Source organism: Melopsittacus undulatus, chromosome 5, assembly GCF_012275295.1.
Source record: "Melopsittacus undulatus isolate bMelUnd1 chromosome 5, bMelUnd1.mat.Z, whole genome shotgun sequence".
In the NCBI taxonomy this organism is placed as follows: Eukaryota; Metazoa; Chordata; class Aves; order Psittaciformes; family Psittaculidae; genus Melopsittacus; species Melopsittacus undulatus.
The window spans coordinates 29,692,575-29,716,602 of NC_047531.1; the positions used below are offsets into that span (position 1 = coordinate 29,692,575).

The window sequence follows — 24,028 nt, forward strand, 5'->3', positions numbered from 1 at the left end:
TGGCTGGATGCAGGAAGCACCTGGCTATCTGGAAGAAAGAAGTGGCTTTCTCGGTGTTAAAATTGGAGTTCTATCTTTTGGAGGTGGACGTGACAGTTTGTGAGTAAGCAGGAAGTAACTCAGCAATAAAGTAATCTCACTTTGACATTGATATTTTCTTTACAAACTGAGTAGGGGAATATCCAGACAAGCATGAATGTAACCTTCCAATTTTGCTTTTGCAGCTATTTACAGAGCAATTAATACAAAAGCTTTCTTTATCTCAGAGAAGCATAAATGAATGGCTTCCATATAGTAAGGTTTGTGAGTATGGTTTATTTATTTACACCTGTTACTGCCTGTTTAATTAGTGTTTTTAAACTGCATTCATAGTTCTTGTCTCTAGCTTGTCAAAATACATTCTTTGAAAGGAAATGCCAAATCTGAGGTTAAAAAAGTAACCAAACTTATTTTGTCTACAACCATATTTTTCAGTGGCAATAGTGGAACTGTTCTTCATTGGCTCCTGTTCTGAGAGATCAACTATGGAACATGCTGAAGTAGATGAAGTATGTCTTGAGCAAACCCAGAAGTATTGTGTGGAGAGACCAATATATAACCAAGAGATCTTGGAAAGACAGCTGCACAAACGAGAAAGAACACCTCAGACTTTAAGGCAGAAGATTGCACATTCTTGTCGGTAGGGGTTTTATCTTATCTTTATTTTATTGGTTAGAAATATTCTAATTCTTAGTTGATTAATGCATAACTTATAGTCTCTTCAAAGAAATAACAGCAATAGTTCTACTTTGATTATTCAGCAAGACTGTGATGAAGTTGTATGTGTGTTTTTATATGTTAATATATAACTATATTACAAAATGTTGGATAAATTAATTGAATTGTCTTCATCAAAGTGGAAAGGAAAATATGCATTTTCCTTTTTCATAAAATATGAATTATTTGTCAAATCATGTGACATGAATTCATAAGACCCAGAAAAATATCTGTCCTTTTTAAGTGGAAATACTTAGAGCCAAATTTGTGCATCACATGTTCCTTTCATGGAAGAAGAATGGAAATGTATGACACCTGTGTAGAAATCCAAATTATTAGTCTAATAAGGACCTAACAGAAGTATTCTGCTTTGGAATTGAAGTATCCTCTGATTAGACAGGAAATTTCTTTAACTATGCAGCTCTTGTTCTGTGGTACCAGAGGATAGTGAAGAGAAACTTATTCTAGTTAAGTTCTCATTAGTGTTCCATTTATCCATGCTTCATTTGCAGAGTTGATTCAATTTCTTGCTAGAACCTTGTTCTGCAAGACAACAAATGATTTCTGCCTGACTGCTTGTCTGTAAAATATTCCTGTTCCCATGATCCAACATTTGGAGATTTGTTTTGGTTAACAGAATGACCATTCTAATGGTAATGGCACCTAATTCCATGTCAAATAACTTGTATGTCCTGAATGAAAAAATATGTGGATCAAAATCCTCCTGAGCTATGACTTCTTGTGATTCAGTCTGCTTGAATATGGACAAGTGTGGATGACTTAATTTCTCTCTCACCTGTAGCAATAAGCTTCTTCACTGTGCAATGTAGTCCCGTGAGAATTCAGAAATATTAACAAATCTCTGCAGTTTTCTTGTAGTTCCCCTACACAGAAAAACACTTATATGTCCATCCCTGGCAGTGTTCGAGGCCAGGTTGGATGAAGCCTTGGGTGACATGGTTTAGTGGGAGGTGTCCCTGCCCATGGCAGGGGGGTTGGAACTGGATGATCTTAAGGTCCTTTCCAACCCTAACTATTCTATGATTCTATGATCATAAGTGTTGCATTTTTACCCAAGGTTAAACCTTACCACAGCATAATCAAAGTATGATGTACGGCAATACTGGATAGAGATATTTATTTCCTGGCTCTGTTCATTTGTCATGAGTCAGAGTTTCAAAAGCTCAATAACCCTGCTAAAAGACACAAAGATCGCTGTTGCTGGCTCTAGTGCCTTTTCTTTCAAGGTAAAGAGAGGTTATGTTCTCAAATAGCCTAAAAATTAGGTTATCAGTAGCAGTGATAATAACAAACATCAGTAAAATAATACTTTGGCTTTTTTTTTTTGAGCATAATATATAAAATGTTATAATCAAAGAAGTATAAAGCATGCAAATAAAAAGTAAAAACAGGAAAAAAAATGTAAAGTACTTTTAAGTGAAAACTGCTGTCAGAAAGCAAGTTATCCTCAGGGGATTTGTACTAGGAATGTTCTCAGCAAAAACTGTTGTGTGACTGCTCAGTTGTGTGTGGACTTGAACAGTTTCACTTCCCAGTGACCTTCAGCCTTGCAAGACTGTGATTCTCTTCTCCAGTTCCATAAGGATTGTGAACAGCAACCAACGTGTGATAAAGGGCTAAATTAACTGGAGTCTTAGTTGTTTATGCTTGAGCTTTGTCCAGAAATTGTTGTCAGAGATCTGAGCCTGCCTTTAATGGGGCTTTTTTCCTGCATAGGGAAGAAAGGCAGTTTTTTCAACCCGTTAGTCCCTTGCTAGTGTCTGACTTTTTCTTTCTGCTTTGTATTTTCAGTTGTTCTTCTAAGAAAGCCAAGTCTCATCTTTACAGTTTCTTACCAATTTTAAAATGGCTTCCCCATTACCGAGTAAGGGAATACTTATTAGGAGACATTATCTCAGGTATAAGCACTGGGGTTATGCAGCTTCCTCAAGGTGAGTGTCTCTCTGGATTTATTTATCCCTTCTTTGCTTTTTCTGTGTGTGCTCTTACAGTAGTGCTTGGCTTCCGGGATGTGAATATAGGATGTGTATTTCAGGTGTGTGTGTGGAGATCAGTACAGCATTCTGCACACCAGCCCATAGTGATGATTCCCTCAGAACAGCAATGATACAGAGCAAACTGTGAAAGAAGCTTACCTCTCTGATCAATACCTACAGCTCTGGATGACAGAACAAATTTTCACAAAGTGCATGTCTGAACCTTTGCTGAATGCACCCAATCATTTTCTGATCTCATCTAGGAAATCTCCTGCAGAGGGTAGCAGTATCTGATGGACATATAGACATAATGTTTCAGCAGAGCAACTGTTGCAAAGTAACCAACCTAAATTTAACCAGAGAACAATGTGCAAAATCAGAGACAGATCTCTCTTTTTTGTTAAGGCTAGAAGTCACCAATTTAAGCTGGAACCATAATAGTGGGTACTGATTTACATGGTGGAAATAAATCAAAAGTATCTTACGTAACAGGGCTGCAGATCTGTAGAATTTCTGGTAAATTACTTGGGAGTTTGACCTCAAGTAGAGCCTTGCCCTGAGGCAGGAGTAGGTTCTGTGGAAGAGAAAGCTAGTGTTCACTGTTTTGTCCAGGTCTTGCTGACAGTCTTTTGTTCAGCCTGACACCTTACTATCAGCAGTTAAAGAACTGCTATGGGATTAGAAAGTGACAGCATTTTTTACAGCAGTATCATTATGGGGTACCATCACTGCTCTGGGAACAGCAGTTTCGTGGCATTTGCCACAGTCCTACTAGATTTCCCCAGAAAATCTTGGAGTAGAGGGAATTCTTAAACTTGTGCTGAGTCCCATCTAGAGGAGCCTTCATGTTTAGGGCAATGTAGTTAAGTATACGTAAGTGTTTTTGCATTTTGCCTTATTTCATATTTCCACCTTACTTGTTCCACTTTAGGCTGAGGCAGGTCTGAAGAATTAATCTGTAAATCCAAGAAGCCTAGATTTTAATAGGCTGTTAAAGCTATGGAATGTCCTGACTTAGTCTATGCAGTTTATTTCTGCAGCTTCCTGGTTTGTGCGTAAGTAATGTGGTTAACTGTCAGGTAAAACAGTCATATACTAGACACAAACATTACTGGCTGTATACTGAAACACAGTTTGTGTGATGACCAGATAAGGATGCTGAAATTTAAGTGGTCAGCACTGGACTTTATACTTAATTTTGTGACTTTGTTTTAAACTAAACATTATTCTTTCCTTTGGTGACAGCAGAAATGCCCTTAAACTGCTCCTAATCTTTTCCTTTCTAAAAAGACAAAAGTTGAACTTTTCTTTTTCTGCAATGGATGTTAATTATAGCAAGCAGAAGTTCAAAGAAGGCTGGGAATCATTCCAGACAGAACAACAGTGACCAGGGTGTTTAAGCCATGAACTCCTGTCATGTCAATATCTCTTTATTTCCTTGGTGCCAACACTAGAAGGAATAAAAGGATATTAAGATCAGGAACTTCACATGGTTCACACCCTCCTGGTTTTGAAACCACTGGTTTTCAGTTCTGGTCACTTGTAGTGTTACATTCATCACCATGTTAAAGGCCTGACTGTTATAGTACAGGGTGTTCTGATACTCTTGGCATGAGAGGTAGTCCCTGGGACAGAGAATATAGCTGGGATGAGTTTCAGAAATACTTAATGAAAGCTCATTGCTGCAAGAGAATAATATCAGCAATCCACTTCTGATAAGAATGTAAATTCTTGGTTAGGATTCAGACATTGCTTAGAGCATGAGCAAGGCTGTGTGAGCTATTACACTGTGCAAGACTGCTTGGATGACACAGAAGATCCCATCCTGGTTTTGTTCCTTCATTGTAACCTTTGTCTTTCAATTTAAAATAAATTGATAGGGAGGGGTGGTTTTGAGTATAACTGGCTCTCCATGGTGGGGGAACCATTGCTTCCTTTTGTAATTTGCACTGGACTATTAAGGTTTTCTGTCCTAACTTGGACCAGTCTTCCCAAGTGTGATAAGAACACACAGCTTCCTCAGGTGTCATGAGTCTTTTATCTGTGAAGATGTATCAGTGAACCAAAGCAGAATACAGCATCTCCTTCTCAAGGCTCATTGGTTCACTTCTGGTGTCTAATTCTCATTAACACAAGCTATGTAGAGCTTTTGGTTTTGCTGGAACTGCTCGGGACAGTTGTGCCCCACATCATGTTGTGCACACAGTTTGCTTGTGAGCCTGTCACATGATAAGCACCTGCCTGGTAACATAGAGGGGGAGTACTGTGGGAGCTGTCCCACCCCTGAGTCCCTTAGAGCTGTTCCCCTACAGCTTCATCGCTATGGTTTCAAGTCCCCTTACTAATAGGGCTGGTATGGATTGCAATTCCACTGTGTGGAACTGGACAGGGCTTATTAACAAAAAGGGCTTCGTTTCTTGTGAAGAATACCAGACTATAAGCTAGGTTACCATGCAGATCATGTCTGATGAGAAAAGGAGAAAAATCAAACATGTCCCACTGGCTGCAGGGTTTTGGGTGTTTCTAATGACAGTCTTTGACAGATGAAACCAAAAGCAGCAGGAAGTGTTTGCTGGCTATTAAGGCAAAAACAAAACAGTGAATACACAGGTGCACAGATGTACAGACAAACACATATGCACACACCTGCAGTGCCTGTAGTTAGAGACTTCTGCCTTCCTGACTCAAACCATCAGGTTTTAGGAACCGCCCTACAGTATTACACATATTAAAGAGTATTATCTGCAAGATCTTTTGGTTTTTAAACCTGTGATATGTCACTAGATTTCCTATTAGGTGAGTTCATAAATCCTTTTGCTTCAGATGTTTTTTTTCTGTTGTTTGCCTGACATACATATTTGTGTCTCTTTTCTAGGTTTAGCCTATGCTATGCTGGCAGCTGTTCCTCCAGTATTTGGCCTATATTCTTCATTTTATCCTGTCTTTCTATATACCATTTTTGGAACCTCCAAGCACATATCCATAGGTATATCTGTATGGATAACTGGAAGTCCATGTGTGTGTGTTTAATAAAGTTGTAAAAAATGGAGAAATAGTGTCGTTGTTTTCCATAAATCCCAACTGAAGGGAATAGAAGAAATGCAAATGTGTCAAACATTAGCAGTAGTTTTTATTGTTAATTTATCCATCCTACTTAGGAAGGAATACAAGACCATCTTTTATTCGGTTAAATCTAGAAATGTGTGCTGTGAACACCAGACCTATGATTTCATTGCTGTCTGTGTGGCCAGAATGAATCTTTAATTTCCATAATAGAAACTGAGATAGAAAAAAATAATGGTGTTTACTTAGCGTAGAAGTGTATGTTCACCATCTAACTAGCTTTCATGGTGCTGAGCACTGGAGCAGATTTGGGGACTAAAAAAATACAATATTTAGGTAGAAAACTATTATAGTTTAATTCCATATATCTCTTAATAAGAACCACCCCTAAGAAAAATAAAAAAAAAGCCAGGATTTTAACCAATTACTTTTCTCTCCTTCTTATTTCAGGCACCTTTGCTGTGATTAGTATGATGGTTGGAGGCGTTGCTGTGAGAGAAGTGCCTGATGAAGTGATTTCTATAGGCTATAATTCTACTAATGTTACACATACCCCTGAATATTACAATGATAGGGATGCCAAGAGGGTACAGGTAGCTGTGACTCTCGCCCTTCTTACAGGAATCATCCAGGTATGTGCTTGCCGTTTCCTGTAAGGGCAAGTTTAGGTGCTGCTGCTAGACTTGGTTGCAAGGGATGCTGGATCATATTGGATCCCCTGTCAATACGCTTGTGCTTCAGCACTGCACTGTGTAGAATACAGACTGTTTCATGGCAGCCACAGAACAGAACTGGTGAGGGATACATTGAAGTCAAGTCTTTGGCATCTTGTCTTGACTGGAAAAAAGACCTCCTCCCATTTATTGCTTTATATCCCATTCATAGAATCATAGAATAGTTCGGGTTGGAAAGGACCTCAAGATCATCTAGTTGCAACCTCCATGCCTTGGGCACCTCACACTAAACCATGTTGCCCAAGGCTCTGTCCAACCTTGCCTTGAACAATGCCAGGGATGGAGCATTCACAGCTTCCCTGGACAGTCCGTTCCAGTGCCTCACCACCCTAACAGTAAAGAATTTCTTCCTTATATCCAATCTAAACTCCCCCAGTTGAAGTTTGAACCCATTACTCCTTTGTCCTATCACTACAGTCCCTAATGAAGCATCCCTCACCAGCATCCTTATAGGCCCCTTCAGATACTGGAAGGTGCTATGAGGTCTCCACGCAGCCTTCTCTTCTGCAGGCTGAGCAGCCCCAACTTTCTCAGCCTCTCTTCATATGGGAGGTGCTCCAGTCCCCTGATCATCCTCGTGGCCCTCCTCTGGACTTGTTCCAACAGTTCCATGTCCTTTTTATGTTGAGGACACCAGAACTGCACACAGTACTCCAAGTGAGGTATTTTAATGCAGCCCAAGATACAGTTGGCTTTCTCAGCTGCGAGCACACACTGAAGCCAGCTCATGTTCATTTTCTCATTGACCAAGACCCCCAAGTCCTTCTCCGCAGGGCTGCTCTGAATCTCTTCTCTGCCCAACCTGTAGCTGTGCCTGGGATTGCTCCGACCCAGGACCTTGCACTTGTCATGATTAAACTTCATGAGGTTGGCATCAGCCCACCTCACAAGCGTGTCAAGGTCCCTCTGGATGGCATTCCTTCCCTCCATTGTATCAACAGAACCACACAGCTTGGTGTCATCAGCAAACTTGCTGAGGGCACACTCAATCCATGTCACTGTCCATGTCAGTGACAAAGATGTTGAACAAGACCGGTCCCAATACCAGTCCCTGAGGAACACCACTCATTACTGGTCTCCAGCTGGACACTGAGCCATTGACCACAACTCTGCATGCAGCCATCTAGCCTGTTCTTTATCCACCGAGTGGTCCACCTATCAAATTGATGTCTCTTCAATTTAGAGCCAAGGATGTCATGCGGGACAGGGTTGAATGCTTTGCACAAGTCCAGATTCAACCTGATGTTCTCTAATCTGTCCATAAATGCAAACACATATTCATGTCCCACACTGCACCTGTCAGTGACATGCAAGACTTGATGCACTGATGGCTGTTCACTGAACTGTGGCTTTAGAAAGGTCAGGTTCATTTTTGCCTGACCTGGCTTGGGCACCTAGGGAAGAAGTGTCCTGTGACCTGTATGCTGCATAGTGCTGGTATTCAGGCTACAGTGAGAGTCAAATGGTTAATATTTCTCTTCTTCATTAGCTGTGTTTAGGTCTCCTTCGATTTGGATTTGTAGCCATCTATTTAACGGAGCCTCTAGTACGAGGATTTACTACTGCTGCTGCAGTTCATGTCTTCACTTCCCAATTAAAGTATTTACTTGGCATTAAGACTAACCGATACAGTGGATTCCTCTCAGTTGTATATGTGAGTGACTACATTTACTAAACATGCAAATTCTGCAGTGTCTGGATCTAGTACTTAAACCTTTTCCTATTTTTATTCTTTGTTGTTATTGTTGTTGTTATTATTAGTATGATGGCATCAAGTAGAATGACGCTTCAGTGTTCAAAACTCTGTATGAGGTCTTTAAGTGCATAGCAATATATGAGCATCTTAAGCTGCTGCTTGGGTGCAACTTGATAGATCAACATGGTCTAAGAGGGGCAGATTTTAGGATTCAGGTAAATGTACTTTTGTAATATGAACAGATAATATTCATTGAAACAAGTCTCTGGTACAGCATGGGAAAATGTGCTACTAAATGCTTCACTACAGACCAGAGCCTGTTTTGCAAAGCTAGGAAATGTTACTGTCAGAACCTTGCCCAGTCTGTGCTGCTTTAATTTCACACACAATTCCTGATGGGTATGTTCTTCATTTCCTGTTTGTAAGCTGTTTTGTAACGTAGTTGTACACAATGCACTGTGTCACCATAAATGTACCTGTTCTTTATAGTGGGAAAAACTGTTTTGGAATAAGGACAGTCACTGTAAAACATTGCTACTTATTGAAGACCCTAAGCATTAAATCTGATGGAGGGATTCACTATTTGACATAGCTCATAGCCTAATCTTCCACTCTGTCTAACACATAGTGATGCTGGAAGACAGAAGGAAAACCATGCAGTGTAAAGCTATGATTTGGTTAGTATGACTTAAGTAAAACCAAAACTGCCAGTCTAGAAAGCCTCCAAATTGTTACCACAAAATCAGTGCCTTGATTTTGCAGACAGGAGTTCCTGAGTGGAAGAATAGGGAAAATCTCAGGTACCTGTGAAAACCCAAGCTGTTAAGTAGATTGATGGCTCAGCAATAATGAAGCTTCAGGATTTCAACCACATGGAGGCTATAGAAAATACTTTGTGGGAATCTCTCTTACATATTTGTGCAGATATAACAAACATTTTGAAAATAAGGCCACACTAATGATTAATTCCTTAATTTGCTGTTTAGTTCCTTAACCCAAAACCCAGACATACTAACTGCCAAACAAATAGGAGGGAGGGTATGCATTTGAGATGTACTACCAGGACATATTGAATGTATGACATCCTGATAATTGCTCTAACTTTCCTTCTGTCTAATGAAAGGTATCTACATCTTCTTTCAAAGACCTCTCCAGAGGTCGTTTACTTTTTATTTATTTTAAATGCAGTGGAAGAAGGAGAGGAAACATCTACCCTCTAGCAAGTTCTGTGTTCCAGCAAGATTTCTTTCCTAACACCCTTTTAATAGTGTTTTCAACTAAACCGTGTTTGGCATAATGTCCAGGTCAGCAGTGGTGCAAAATCACTCTTATTTAATCATACTGCTATGGTAACCTAAATGGCTTTATCAGCAGCATTATCATTTTTTAATGCTTTCTGTGGCTTTAAGTAGATGTGACTTGCTAAAGAATGCTAGAAGGTATTAGAAGAAGTTTGCATTTATTGCTTTCAAATAGCTGCCAGGATGAAATACGTCAAGAGACGTGGTTTAGTTTAGACTTCTATGATTGTCTTTTCTCCAAATTTTTTGCCCCATTTGAGGAAGACAGATACTGATGTAAATGATGACAAGTGCATGTCCCTCACTGCAATACTCTGAACTTCTGGATTTTGAGGGAACAGTGGGAATTTTGGTGAGGCACTGATTCATGTAGTAACAAATGCAGAATATAACAACAGTGTACAACTTGTTCTTCTGTGCCAAATCTCCATGAAGATTATATTATTTTAGGAATAATTATGATACTTCTGTTTTGTTGCAGAGCATAGCTGCTGTGCTTTCAAATATAACAACAACCAACATAGCTGCATTGGTTATTGGATTAACATGCATTGTTCTACTGTTTATTGGCAAGGAAATCAATCTCCGGTTTAAAAAGCAGCTCCCAATTCCTATTCCTATGGAGATCATTGTGGTAAGGGCATTGTGAAATTCTATAGCTAAATTTTATAACTAACCTAAAGCTGTAGAAACTATTTCATTTTCTATCAAGTCTATTGAGCTTTAGAGTAACTTCTGTTGAACATCATTAATTTGAGGCTTGATCCAGCTGAAGGTTTGGATACTCATAAGGTTATGGACTGATGTGCCCAAGCTTTAGGCGTAAAGTCCCAAAGAGGAACTGAAAACACCCACCATCCCCAACAGCAATGGATAGGTTGTAAAGCCCACTCTGTCCTGGAGTTTGGGCATCTGAATGATTCTCTGAGGGACATGCCTTTGAATGATATTTATCACTTGGAATCCAAGAGCTCAGAACCCCCTCCTGGAGGAAGGTATTTACAGATGCCTATTTCAGAGGTTCCACAGGGCTTGCTGGCTTTTTAAAATGCAGTGGTAGAAAGAAAAGCTAGAACCAACTGGACTTGCTACTTAACCTTCTTTCTCTGTTTCTGAGACTGATAAATGCAGCATTGGTTCTGTTTTCAATGACTACTCCAAAGTATGTGGATAAAGGAGACCGTCTTAATACACACAAAGCTCACATCCCAAATAACCTTCCGCCTTTAAAAGTGGTTGGATTTAAAAATGAGTTCTTGGATAACTCAAAACACCTTGCACAAAGTCAGAGCCAAGAAAGGGAATAACTGAAGGTAAGAGTACATTCTAGATAGAAGGAACAAAGAAAAGGGATGCTGTTGAGAGATGATGCAGGAGGTGTAGCAGGGTATTGTTTGATAAGGCACTTGCAAAGCAATCACTGGTGCTGCACTGGTTCTGTTCACAGATAGCATGCTGGTTATACACATGAAAATATGGCAGTGCAGATGTCCTTGGCTTGTCCTTGCATTCAGTTTCCAGTACATTATTCTGCCTGAGCTTGGCTCAGGCAAAGGGAATTTGAGTGATTCAGATCATACCATAGCATGTTCTAGTTAGCTGTTTCCAAGAAGACTTCATAAAACCAGTGAGGGTTGAACATAATGGAGGGAAACTCTTCATACTTTCTCTTTTTTATCTATCTTTACCCCCTAAATCTTAGAAAACTGATTGACAAATAAATGTAATTCCTCGTGTGTATTATTCATAATCAGGTAGCTGTTATTCTTCAGGTTGCTTTTTCTCTTTCTAGCTGATATTTACAAATGTGTTTGGATTTTTAGGTAATCATTGGCACAGGAGTTTCTGCTGGAATGAATCTGAATGAGTCATACAAAGTGGATGTTGTTGGGAATATTCCTCAAGGGTAGGAATGATATATACTTATTGAAACTGTACCTTTTCTGTATGGCATGTAGCTTTTCTTATAGTAATTTGTAAATATTATTTAATCTCCAAGGTTACGTCCACCAGCAGTTCCAGAGATTCAGCTCATCCCAGCAATATTTGTGGATGCAATAGCAATAGCAATAGTTGGATTTTCAATGGCTGTATCAATGGCCAAAATCTTTGCCCTTAAACATGGCTACACCATTAATGGGAATCAGGTAAAGTATTGGGATTGCTTCCTTGGAAATTCTCAGAAGCACCTTTATTATGTTGTTAAAATAGAACGGGATATTGGACAAAGTGTGTGAAGTGTCCCTGCCTATGGCAGGGAAATTGGAACTAAATGATCTTATCCCTTCCAACCCTAACTATTATATGATTCTATAAAAAGTAAGTTTTTCTTTCATAGTGGAATCAGGTCAGATTTTTGACAGCCTACACATTTAAATGCCAGGAATTATTTTAAGTTCTTCTGCCTGTGTTTTAATAGCTAGTTTCACTTTTAGCTTCATTTTGGGAAACTTGCTTCTATTAGACTTGGACATATGCATGGCTGTTCATTGTAGATCTTCTCCTCAGTGCCACACGCTACTTCAGCTGGATCTTAAACCCCAGAACTCCTTGTCACAGGATGCAGTGCGTGCTGAGTGTTTAAGCAAACCAAAAAAGGACTGTACAAATGCAAAGAGAAAAACCCATTGAGAACTACTGGTAACTCAGATCACCTCAGTTACAAATAGAAGGACTCAGAGTAATCTGGGGAGGCCTCATTGCAAGCAAATACTTTCTTCTGAATTAAAAACACAGTACTGAGGTAGATGGAGCTCTGATCTCACTCGCAATAACAGTTTTTGTGAGGGATCTTCTTGATGAAGCAATGGACACACATTGGTTTTGTCAGGTACAGCAATGGATTATCATCCATGGAAACACAGCCAACGCTGTTCTTGGTTCTAATAGTACTAACCAGATGATAGTTTAGGGTAGGAAGCAAAGAATAGTGTTGGTATGAGAAACCATTTTCCATGTATATTCAGGGTTGAAATTCAAGTTATCACAAAGTTGAAGAAATCCTTAAAACAAGCAATGCTGTCATTCATTTTAGTTTTCAGTCTGACTCATTACCATAACATTAAAGGATGGCAAATGTCTCTGGCACTTCCATCAGATACTTTATTTAACAGATGACTTAACATGGCAATTGTGTGAGAACCACAAGTATAAGCAACAATAAGGTTGCTTATTCTCTGGAATAAGATTGCTCAAAAGTACTGTAAATAAGGTGTTATTAATATGTATGGGTAGCTCCAGCTTTGTACAGTTGCTCGGTGTAACTGATTTTGGTTTACTTTATTGTTTAACACAGGAACTTATTGCCTTGGGAATATGCAACTCTGTGGGGTCATTTTTCCAAAGCTTTTCAGTCACTTGCTCAATGTCTCGGAGTCTTGTTCAGGAAAGCACCGGTGGGAAAACACAGGTATGTAAACCCAAATTTTGAGCCAAACCCAGTTTGCTTTTTGGAGCTCCAAAGCTAACATCTGAAGCTTCACTAGACTGCCAGATTTCTCTGCCTGGGCCAGAAGGAATAACTGGAGTTACCTATGTTTCAAATTTCGGCCAGGAGAGAAAGCCACTCAATAGCCAGAATGGGTGAACTGAGTGGGAGGGATCAAAAGTCATTTGAACAACCAGCCTTGTGGAAAGCATGAGAGGGGTAAGCTAATCGGTAATACTGCCCTTTTGGGGCACTTGAAGTAATTTCTGTCTTCTTTTGTTCAGATTGCAGGCACTCTCTCCTCAATTATGGTTCTGCTGGTAATTGTGGCTGTTGGATACCTCTTTGAACCGCTTCCGCAGGTAAGGGAGTTTTGCCTGTTAGGCATTGCATTGTCAGTGAACAGAAGCCAGTGAATATTGCCTAAAACAGAGGTTGTGGGATGATCAGTAAGCAACACAGTCAGGCCTTGTCCAGAAACCTGTAAATTTTGTATGCATTTTTGCTGTAATTAGACTAGAAATTAAGAATATTTTGGAGGATCCAGCATGCTTTTCGTTAGTGTTTTTAATATTGGGTATTCTGGGCTCTGTCCTTAGAACATAAAAATGATACCTTCTAGCAATTCCCCTTCAGAATCATTTAGGCTGGAAAAGACCTTTAAGATCATCAAGTGCAACCACAAAACTAGCACTGCCAAGTCCACCAGTAAACCTCGTCCCTGAGTGCCACGTCTACACATCTGATTTAAATACCTCCAGGGATGGTGGCTCAACCACTTCCCTTGGCAGCCTGTGCCAGTGCTTGACAGCCCTTGTAGTGAAGTTGTTTTTCCTCATGTCCAATCTAAACCTCTCCTGGTGCAACTGGAGACCGTTTCCTCTCATTCTATCACTTGTTGCTTGGGAGAAGACACTGACCCCCACCTCACTACAACCTCCTTTCAGGCAGTTGTAAAGAGCGCTAAGGTCCACCCTGGGCCTTCTTTTCTCCAGGCTAAACAGTCCCAGTTCCTTCTGTCCCATAGCACAGAAATACAGCTATTTGTGATGCTCTTAAGTTCTTACTTGGCATTGGGTTTATTTTGCTTCTGAAAATTGCATTTGTGTGATATTCTTAGACAGTGCTAGCTGCAATTGTCATGGTGAACCTGAAAGGAATGTTTAAACAGTTTGGAGATGTTGCACACTTCTGGAGAACCAGTAAGATTGAACTGGTGAGTAATACGCAGCTGAGTGCATATGTTTTACTGTATTAAATTTGTTGCTCCTCTTCTTCCTGACCCCCGAACAAGTTAGAAACTTACGAAGGAGTTACAGATTGGTGTTGCATTGCAGATGAGCATAAGACATGGAGCTGTAAGTACCCTAGGAGAGTGATCTGCTGCAGACAAGAATGTTTTTGTTGTTTTTCAGCAACCTTTAACTCAGGTCAGAGTAGTTTGGTTGCAGTAAAAGCAAAGCATTAGCAGTGTTGCTATAGGAACTGCACTGAAGGCTGTGGGAATATCTGGGAATTATTTGAAAAATAGAGCAACAAAGAAAATTGGTTGAAGATATTTGCCGTCCACCAAAAATCTGACTGGAGTGGGCCAGAACTAAGAGTGTATCAGAAGGAACATTTCAGTGGTATTTTTTCTCCTGGATTAATTGGCTGAAGGAAGTTAAGTGAGAGCTACTTGCAGGCCTTGAATATGTGTTTTTTAATCCTAAGGTATTTGGAGTCTGATGGTAACACAGGATTATTTGGAGAACAGGACTTAAAGCATTAATTAATATGTGACAGTTTGTCAGATGTTATGCTAGTGTGCCTTGAGGTTTTACCCCTTCTGAAAAGTTAAGGTAATTACAGTCTGCTATCATGATAGATTACATTATAGTGTTTTCCTAAACAGAATTGATACATAGGTTTTCACGTTGAATTACACTGTTGTTTTTGCTGTTAACAGAAAAGGACACATAATGATTCAGACCTTTTCTTTGTTTTAGGCCATCTGGGTGGTAGCTTTTCTGGCTTCTCTTTTCCTGGGACTAGACTATGGTTTGCTTACTGCAGTAGCATTTGCGATGGTAACCATTATTTACAGAACACAAAGGTCAGATTTCTTCTTTATCAAAATTAGTGTTTGCTGATCTCCTGTGTGGTTTTGTTTGTTTAAGGGGTGCAAATCAACAGAAGACCATTCCACCCCCTTCAACTGTATACAGTATAGAATCTGCCTCATAATATAGGTCATGTTCTTGTGGCCCTGATCCAGGGTTCACATTTTATTTTTCCGAGAACAACATTTCTAGAGGACGTGAACTTGCAATTCCAATAATAAACATAAGAATTCAATTTCTTTTATTTATTAATCATCTTGTTTACTTGTTTTTAACGCCTAGAGTTTAGAACTTTGAATCTGCTCAATGCCAGTTTCAGTAAATTATTACATTTCTGTGCACTGATTGTCAAGGTCAAGCAGAAGTTGTGTCAGGTTATCATTAGATGAATGTTTAGGCATTTTATAAGAAAGTTCTAATTCATCAAAAAATTGTGCCTGCCCTTTAGCTTTTCACATCATTTCTCCTCTTTCCCCATTCCAAGTGACAGAAGTTTTCTGTGAAGTTTTCTAGGTCTACAGTGAGATGATTTCTTGCCTTTGTGGATAGGACTGTCATGTGAGGCTTCTTTTCTTTGCATAGAAGTCCTGGTTTCAGTCTGCGTTGTAATGAAACCAAATTCTAAGATTTCCTCTGCATAAATAAGAGTATTTTTCTGCCATATCTATACATTTTTGTTCTTGCAAACAGAACAATAATGTACTTTGCTGTCACATTGCTTGTAAGTTGGGAATATTCATCTGCTCAGGAATTGGCCTTGGGAGCAGAGTGGCTCCTTGACATTGCAGCATGTTTCCTACCAGCATGAGTTTCCATTTTTGCAAGGTAGTCAATGTAGTTGCACCAGTTATTTCCAAACAGAGCTTGCCCTGAACCTTCACATGCTTTGCTCCATGCTTTTCAGAACATGACAACAATATAGGGCCAAGTTTATAAGTTGGCTTTGCACTGGCAGAAGCAAACTTGTCTGGTCACCAAATGGTCCCTTTATTGTATTCCTGCCATAAACTGCCTACTGTTTTTAACCACCTTTAGATAAGCCTGTACCAGATAGGCACTGTAGAATGACCATTAAAGTAAGTTTCAATCTGTATCAAACACTCACTTTTCCACTTTGTAAGTGTATTACTAAAACACGTGCTTCCATTTCTTTCTAGCCCTCAATACAGAATCCTTGGTCAGATTCCTGACACTGACATCTACTGTAATGTGGAAGAATATGAAGAGGTAGGAGTGTATTCTTCTGCATTGAAGAGTTTTATGTAGTAGAGCAAAGATGACTGTGACAATTTGCTGCAGCCCTACCATACTGCACATACATTGCTGCCTGCCTAGCATTCACCTCTGGTGAAGGAAAAGAAAATAAACTTTATTTTAGTAGTAAAAGGTATTTTGTTCAAAATGCTAGGCTTTGGTACTGCATGTACCAGTAACCTTTATACTACTTCCGTTGTACTAACTTGTACAAAATGGTCAGGTTTGTGGGAATACCACTGCTAAACCTTCTATGTACACAAGTACATACAAGGCCACCTTCTTTACTTGTGTGACAGTACTGCATGAAATCCATGGAACCCAGGATCCAAACTGATATGTTCTTCAGAATTTCACCAACTGCTCGAAACAGCATCTCCCTGCCTCCACCCGTCCCCTGGTCATTAAATGTAGACGATTAATGGCACAATTGCTTGCCAGTCACTTAACTTCTTATAAATGACATTTTGTTCAAGTAAAAATTGATGAAAGCATTTTGTCAATAAAATGGATATAAACATGCTGTATTTATTCAAAAACAGAAACTACAATTTTCTGCACTCTGCTGTGTCCTCAAAGGTGCTGCTATTAAGGCTACAGCTCCCTTTACTGAGGAGGCTAGTAAAGTCTAGGCTTTTAAAAACCTAGACTGTAAAAGTCTGAAGTTTTTAAGTCTATAAGAACCTGTGTGAAAAGATGATGCTGTAATCTGAAAATATTCTCACTAGCAGTTTTGCTTAGAACAAGATACAAAGCAGAAGTATATGTGGGCATATTTGTAGCTGTGTGCAAAGAGGAGACTCCATTTTCATTATGCTGACTGCAGTCAGCATTTCCTTCTCCTGTATAAAGACAAATTGGCAGCATATGGCAGACTGGATCTCTGCTGCTGGCCAGGTCATTTGCATGTAACATGCCAAGAGTGCAGCCTGTTTAAGGATGACTTCATTTAAAGCAGAGAAAAGAAGTGATACTGAGACCTATCTATCTGAAGGCCTGTTGAAAACCAAAGATTTGAAAGGGTCTGGTTTTGGTAACTGAGGAGATGAGAAAGAGGGAAAGAGAGCAAAGTCATCATGATGTAGAAAGGGAGACTGAAAGGAAGTATTCCTAGATTTGCATGATTTCCTCATGGCAATCCACCTGCAGATAGCAACATCAGAGAACTGCAAATATTAAATTCCTTTTTATGACTATACATTTTGTTGTTATAAAGAAGGAGAAATGTTACATGGCATTGACTTCTGTGGGCTTTGCCCACAGAAGAGTCAACCTTCTTTATTTGACACATGCCAATAGCCATTCAGGGTTGGTTGGCTGTTGTGTTGCTGCATATTCATGTGTTCTGTGATCTCACAGGTGCTTTTCTTCTAGTGCAGACAGTACTTAACTATGCACATCCAATATTCTTTTCCTTAGGTAAAAGAATACCCTGGAATAAAAATCTTTCAAGCTAATGCATCACTTTATTTTGCCAATAGTGAGTCATATACAAGTGCACTGAAGAAAAAGGTGAGTAAAGGAAATTCTTTAATGTCCATGTCTTGAAAATTCAAACTGGTTTCTGGAACACCTTTCAGCCGGTGGCCCCCGGTGATCTATAAGATATGAGAAGGTGACCCTCCAGCCAACTGCACATCATCTTAGGGAGCAACGATTTGGTGGGAGGGAATAAACTGGTAAAGTGTAACTTAATACTGACTGCTTGTGAATGAAGAGTCTGGTGGTTGCAGAGGACAAACTGGTCAAACACCTCCTTTTTTCAGAGGAAAATAGTATTTGCTGAACTGAAAACAAAGTATCTGGAAGTAAAAGCTCCCTTCTTGGGTGATAACTCTACTGGAGTGTGAGACTGTGGAATATTGTGGGCATTTAATGCTTCGCATGAGGAACGAGTGACCTGCATATAGAGTATGCCTTGCCTCCTTTGTGTGTAACTGGTGTTGGATTGGGTGGGAATGGCAATAACAGCACTAGCTGAGGGCAGAACTGCAGTTGCCTGGCAGCAACTGCACCTGTACTAACTTCTGAACAATTTTTCTGTAGCTCCCACGGTGAGTCATGTAAACCAGGTGGGTGGTACTTACCTTCACAAAGCAAGAGTGATTGATGGCCAGATGCACTTCTCTCCCCTTTGCTCTCTCCACTCAAATCAGCCTTCCATTGAAACACAGCACTTCTTGATTTAAAGAAAAGAATGTGATGCATCTCTTCTTCATCTTGTTAACACTGCACTTGCCGAAATTTATTCCTTCTTACTTGATACCCTTCTCACCGCCACCAAGAGAGGATGAACAATGCAGGCTTGTGTTTTAAATTCATGACAGTGATTAATTCAGGGCTAACCAATGCTGCAGTGTTATCTTTACAAGCTGAATCTCCTCTGATCATGCTTTCTTTTCATGACAGACTGGAGTGGATCCTTGTGCAATATTAGCAGCAAGGAAAAAAGCCCGGAAGAGGCATGCCAGGGAAATCAAGGCAGCAAATAAACTCAAAAAGCAAGCTGTGCTGAAATTGGTCAACTCTTCGGTAAATATTTACCTCTGCTTTATCAGCTACTATGCTGCTTTGTGGTGTTACAGTTCTTGTATAAACAAGGTGCAGAGTGCTGCTGAGGTAGGAAAGCTTCAGGAGCAAGCACTTTGCAGTGTGGACAGGCTGCTGAGGGAGCAGCATGAGGATCAGGGGTTCATGGCTGGACTAGATGATTGTGTTGAACCTTGATTACAGGCAAGTAGAATATAGCGAAGCCTTTCCATACAGTCAGACTGTCTCATAAGTGGTGTCAGCAGAAATTGGCATGACCCTGCCTCTGTCCCTCCCCATACACTTGGAATAATCATGCAGAAATAAGTTATAATGGAATTAATTAAAATTAGCAGCCCCTGTAATTAAAAAGTGCCATTAGCACTGCTGATCCTGATGTGGTTAAGTGAGGCAGGTACATTCAGAGGGGTTGTTTGAAACATGCTTGCACTGTTGTGCATGTTTAAATTCACCCCCATGGTGGGAGCTTTATACCATTTTTTTTTCACTAAAAGCCTAACTTAAGAGCCCAGTTGCTGTTGCTTCTTTTGAATATATAGGCCTTGACAGGATCACTAGGGGTAAGGCATGGAAATGGAGTAAGAACATAAGAGCAGGTGTCAGTGTTTGAAGGAAATGGGTAATTCCCTCCTAAGATAACAGCTTTAAGCTATTTAAGTGATTGTATAAAGGCTGGGCATAAGAGAATGAACCTTGATATATGTGAGATGCGGAAGTATGCATGCATGTACAGCCAGTGCCTGTCATGGTTAGGAGCTATACACTGTTTCAAGGCGGTAGCAACAGACGAGTATGGGGAGGAAGAGGATCTACACTGAACAAGCATTGTCTGTCATTAAACATTATTTATCTTCTCTCCCAGACTAACGATGTGGAAGCAAATGTAAAACATGAGATAGCAAATGATGAGTTACCTGTAAATGGAAAATTTGCATCTGCAGATGCTAGTGTACAAGATACATCTCCTGATGAACATGAACATTTTGTGGAGCCCAAAGCAAACATCCACTCTTTAATTCTGGATTTCACCCCAGTGAACTTTGTGGATTCAGTTGGAGCAAAAACACTAAAATCAGTAAGTTGGCCTTTTTTTCCCCAGAAAAACCCAGAGAAAACTTGTGAGATACCTAATAGGGAACCTGTGAGCAGGAGACATAAATGCCAGCTCAAATACAGTCCAGTATCTTACCTAATCATGGATTTAATTCTGCAGCTCTGTTAGTTCTAGCTGAATTCTGGGCAATGTGAACTGTGCAGCTTTCACAGTAATAGGCTTACATCTCCCAGAACGCCAGTGTGTACAGTGATATACCTGTGTTTAACTTCGGTTTAATTCTGTTGCAGATTATAAAAGAATACAGAGAAGTTGGTGTCTGTGTCTGTATTGCCAGCTGCAGTGGTGAGTTGGGGCTTTGTGAGCCTTATGGGGGATAGTGTATTTCCTTTTTTTCCCTCTGGTCCCGAATTTTCTGTTGCCAGGTGCCTCAGTAGTATCAGCGCATCACATAAGAGAAGGATTTAAGGAAAAGCAAGCCCATATGCATTAAAGCCTTCACTTTAGTGAAAAGAGAGCACAATTCTATCAGGATTAGATCTTGCGTCCATTTATACCAGCAGGCAAATTGTAAATGCCACACCAGACTTTGTATCTTGGAATCATACAAATGTAATGAGGAGGAAAGCCTGCAATGTTCCAAGTTTCTGATAGTTGGAATTGTATCACCTTCAGCCAAGAACAGGCCTCTCTGTATGTCTGGATAAGTGAATTACCTGTTGGGAGCAGAAGCAGCATGTGATCCACCTGGCTATTTTAAATGTTTTAAGTAATAACAAGTCAGAGAACAAGGTGTTGGCTTCTTCCCAATATACCATTGTCTTCCATCTTTGTACTTTATTTTACTCACTGATGCTATGTTTGGTTTCTGGTTTTAGGCCCTGTTATGAATGAGCTGACAAGACTGGATTTTTTTGATAACACTGTAACGAGAGAGGTGCTGTTTCACAGTATTCACGATGCTGTCCTGGCTTGCCAAGTGAAAGACAGGTCTGCTTCACAAGCTGACTGACCTCTGCAGAGTGGCATCGAGCAGGATGGAAGCCAGATTTATGCTGATGGAGACTCTTTCTGAATATTTAATTTGCACAAAAGGTTTAAAGAAAGCCTGAAGCTGTTTGTATTTACGGGTATAGAGTGATGCTTATGTTCTATAGGAAGAGCAGATAAGGAAGTGGAAGCCTTCATGCTCTTGATTTTATTCCTTCAATCAGGGTATAGCCTTCCAATGGCATACAAGCATCAAATTATGCAAGACAAGAAAATTCAGTGTGTTTTGCTACAATCAGGATCTGACAGATACAGTGACATTCCGATTCCCGTTGAGAAAATGGGCACTTTAACTCAATACAAGGTGGGATCTTGCAGGAATTAACTGTTCTGCAACTACGATGCACTGTCCCAGTGTCTTTAAAGAACTTTCTTAGCTGACTTTTAAAGCCTGATGTCAACATCTGCATACAACAGTCATACAAAGTCATACAAATTACAACAGTCTGCCAGCCAGATTAGTGAATTCACACTGGGGGCATTTAGCTGCTGCTCTTTTTAAACCTGGATGGTACAATTAGCTTGGGTTTTTTAGATATCTAACCTGTCTCACCTAAACTCTTCACTGAATGTTTTCACTCTAAGTGAGCTTCAAATAGAAGTTCATCATTTAATTAGTACATTGTCAATACAGTACTTTCACTGCCAAAACACAGTTATGCTTTCTAGAAAAGACTATGCTTGATTTTGAGCTAAAATTAGTTTAGCTTCAAAGTTTGAAGACAAAACTGGTTGAAAGCATGAGTGAAGCTTATTGAAATTACATTGAGAACTGACGCCCGATGTGCAGTCTCTTAAGTGGAATAAAAATGCAGACAAGGTCTAAAGTCTCAGTGGTGTGTCCCCCCCCCCCCCCAAAAAAGGTACTTTTGTGTTGCCTGAGACAGCTTCCTGCCAGCAGTGCTGCTTCTGCCTTCAGTTTTTAAGTGCTTTGAGAAACAGATTTCGATAGAACTCGGAAATGTTACATTTGGGGTTTTTAAAAGGAACAGTAGTGTGGGTTTACTTCTGCTGTCTGCACAGCCCGGCTGCTGGGGTACTGCGTAACTTCAGGTGTGAGATGAAAGCCATGCAAATGTAGTTCAAGCAAACAAAAAGAACTCTTCAATGCTTCTATTCCCTTAACAGCAATCACTGTGAATCTGAGCAAGGGTAGGAACCTCAAGGTGTTTCTTTCCAGATTATTTCAACAGCACAGGGGAAGCAGAGCATCAGTGACATTTCCTTTAGCACCCCCAAATCAAAGGTCCTGTGCATAAGGCAATTCAGATGACTTCCCCTCTTCTGAATGCAGATCTTACTTAATATTTTCATTTTGCTTCAAGCTCTGTTGCAATTAGGGCTTGCTTCAGGTAAACCAGGTTTCCCAAGAACTGGGGGCAGTCAGGGAAGATGTTTTATTTCCTCAGACTCCCTACCAATAGGGATTGGAAGCTTTCTGCATCAGAAATTACTGCTTAGCTGGAGTTCAAAGGAAGAATTCAGTACATGTTAACACATCGGGTGTGCTTATTTAAACAACTTTTGGTACATTTTGTAATGTTAACTAGTCTAACAAGCCTTTGTACCTACAGTATATTTTTCTACTTTCAGCTTATTGCAGCTTCAGTTTTTAACTTATAGTCTCTTCATGTCAAAACTGTGTCAACTTCCAAAATAAAGTGATTATGCCTTGCCAGAGTATTCTGCTTTGTCTTGGCAAGACTGTCTGTGGGACAAGCCAAGGTCTGTGGAGGTGTGTGTCTGGCTCAGGTTCCTGTTCCTCGCCTTCCTTGCTGCCCCACCACAGGAAGCCGTGTCCATGCCAGGCCTTACAGTGGTACAAGGTACACTGATGCTGCATTTCCCACCCTCGTAACAGCAGCAGCCATTCCTGGGAACTGCTGAAATGCTGGACTGGAAACCTTTGTTCAAGGAAGTCCTAGATCCCAGGCTGTGTGGTGCTGGAACTCTGCAACCTGCTTCTGGGTCCTGCCTCCTCCTGTGCTTTGCTGCCACCAGCTGAAGCACTGCTTCCCCCTTGCCAGCCAGTTATCTACTGCAAAGTGAACTGACTTCCTCTTTCCCACACTGATTGACAGATTGCTATCTAAATCCTACCTGAGGCTTGTCAGTGCTCGATTAAACACAGCCACATCCTTTAAACTCTGAACAGGGCTCATCTTCCCTCCAGTTTGTCTGCATTGACTGGCTGGGGTGATGCATCCCCCCCACTCTGCCATCTCAGTAATCCTTGTCAGGCCTTGGCCTTTCTTAAAATGAGTTGGGCAGTGAAGTGTCCCTTGGCTGCACCAGGCACTTTTGCATGGTTAAGGAGGGAGCAGTACTGACCAGAGCAGGGACTCCTGCTGCCTGGCTAAGGAATAATCAATCAGTCATCCCCCAACAGCCTTTGAAGATTCCTCACCTTGGTCGTAGCCTGACTAGAATGGTATGCTATTACTGGAACTGGTAATTACCAACTCAGGTTGTGGCCAGGATGGACATTTATGAATGATTAAAGCCAATCATCTTGTGACCCAATAAACATGTCTTAAGTGAGGCTGTTTGAGCTCTCCTGGACCACAGCAGGCTGTGACCAGCATCTCCCTCTGAGTGGGATGTCTCAGAGCTCACAAACTCAAGTTTGTGAAGTTCAGAGGACTGTCACCAAGAGCTGCAGAAGTAAAAATTAACACTGAATTTCAAGTACTGCTCTTGGTAAATAGAGAGGTGCCCTCTGCTGCCTTCTGAACCAGTCAGGAACTTCCTGAACCACCACTCCTGCTCAGGCTTGACAAGAAAAAGTCTGTCTCATCAATGAACCTGCATCCCACCCCAGGCTGTTCTTACATGACTTAACTTGAATCCTTTTAAGAGCAGAAACCAGATAAAGGAATCTTTGCATAGCACTAAGAAATTGCACTTCTTCCTCCTTCTTGACCCATCTACTATTTTGTAAGAAATAGGTAAACTCAGAAAAAGGGATGAAGAAAACCACTAAATTAAAAAACCACACAAGTTACGATGGTACCAGCACATTCATCCAGGAGAAAAAATATCCC

The 24,028-nt window shown here is 40.4% G+C and overlaps 1 protein-coding gene across 2 annotated transcripts in view; it reads left to right on the plus strand.

Annotated features, from left to right (window-relative positions):
* The window catches only part of SLC26A5 (solute carrier family 26 member 5), a 36,784-nt gene extending 14,117 nt beyond the window's left edge, over positions 1 to 22,667 (plus strand). For both annotated transcript variants that reach the window (XM_005148399.4, XM_031048324.2), the window contains exons 2-19: positions 475 to 679; positions 2,569 to 2,708; positions 5,629 to 5,739; positions 6,267 to 6,448; positions 8,040 to 8,204; positions 10,029 to 10,181; positions 11,371 to 11,453; positions 11,547 to 11,694; positions 12,843 to 12,956; positions 13,259 to 13,336; positions 14,095 to 14,190; positions 14,963 to 15,069; positions 16,234 to 16,303; positions 17,750 to 17,842; positions 18,740 to 18,862; positions 19,743 to 19,955; positions 20,225 to 20,279; positions 20,813 to 22,667. In XM_005148399.4, coding sequence (XP_005148456.2) covers positions 525 to 679; positions 2,569 to 2,708; positions 5,629 to 5,739; positions 6,267 to 6,448; positions 8,040 to 8,204; positions 10,029 to 10,181; positions 11,371 to 11,453; positions 11,547 to 11,694; positions 12,843 to 12,956; positions 13,259 to 13,336; positions 14,095 to 14,190; positions 14,963 to 15,069; positions 16,234 to 16,303; positions 17,750 to 17,842; positions 18,740 to 18,862; positions 19,743 to 19,955; positions 20,225 to 20,279; positions 20,813 to 20,946 — 2,220 coding nt within the window. In that variant the 5' untranslated portion in view covers positions 475 to 524 and the 3' untranslated portion in view covers positions 20,947 to 22,667. The remainder of the gene's footprint in view (positions 1 to 474; positions 680 to 2,568; positions 2,709 to 5,628; positions 5,740 to 6,266; positions 6,449 to 8,039; positions 8,205 to 10,028; positions 10,182 to 11,370; positions 11,454 to 11,546; positions 11,695 to 12,842; positions 12,957 to 13,258; positions 13,337 to 14,094; positions 14,191 to 14,962; positions 15,070 to 16,233; positions 16,304 to 17,749; positions 17,843 to 18,739; positions 18,863 to 19,742; positions 19,956 to 20,224; positions 20,280 to 20,812) is intronic.
* Positions 22,668 to 24,028: the final 1,361 nt, after the last annotated feature.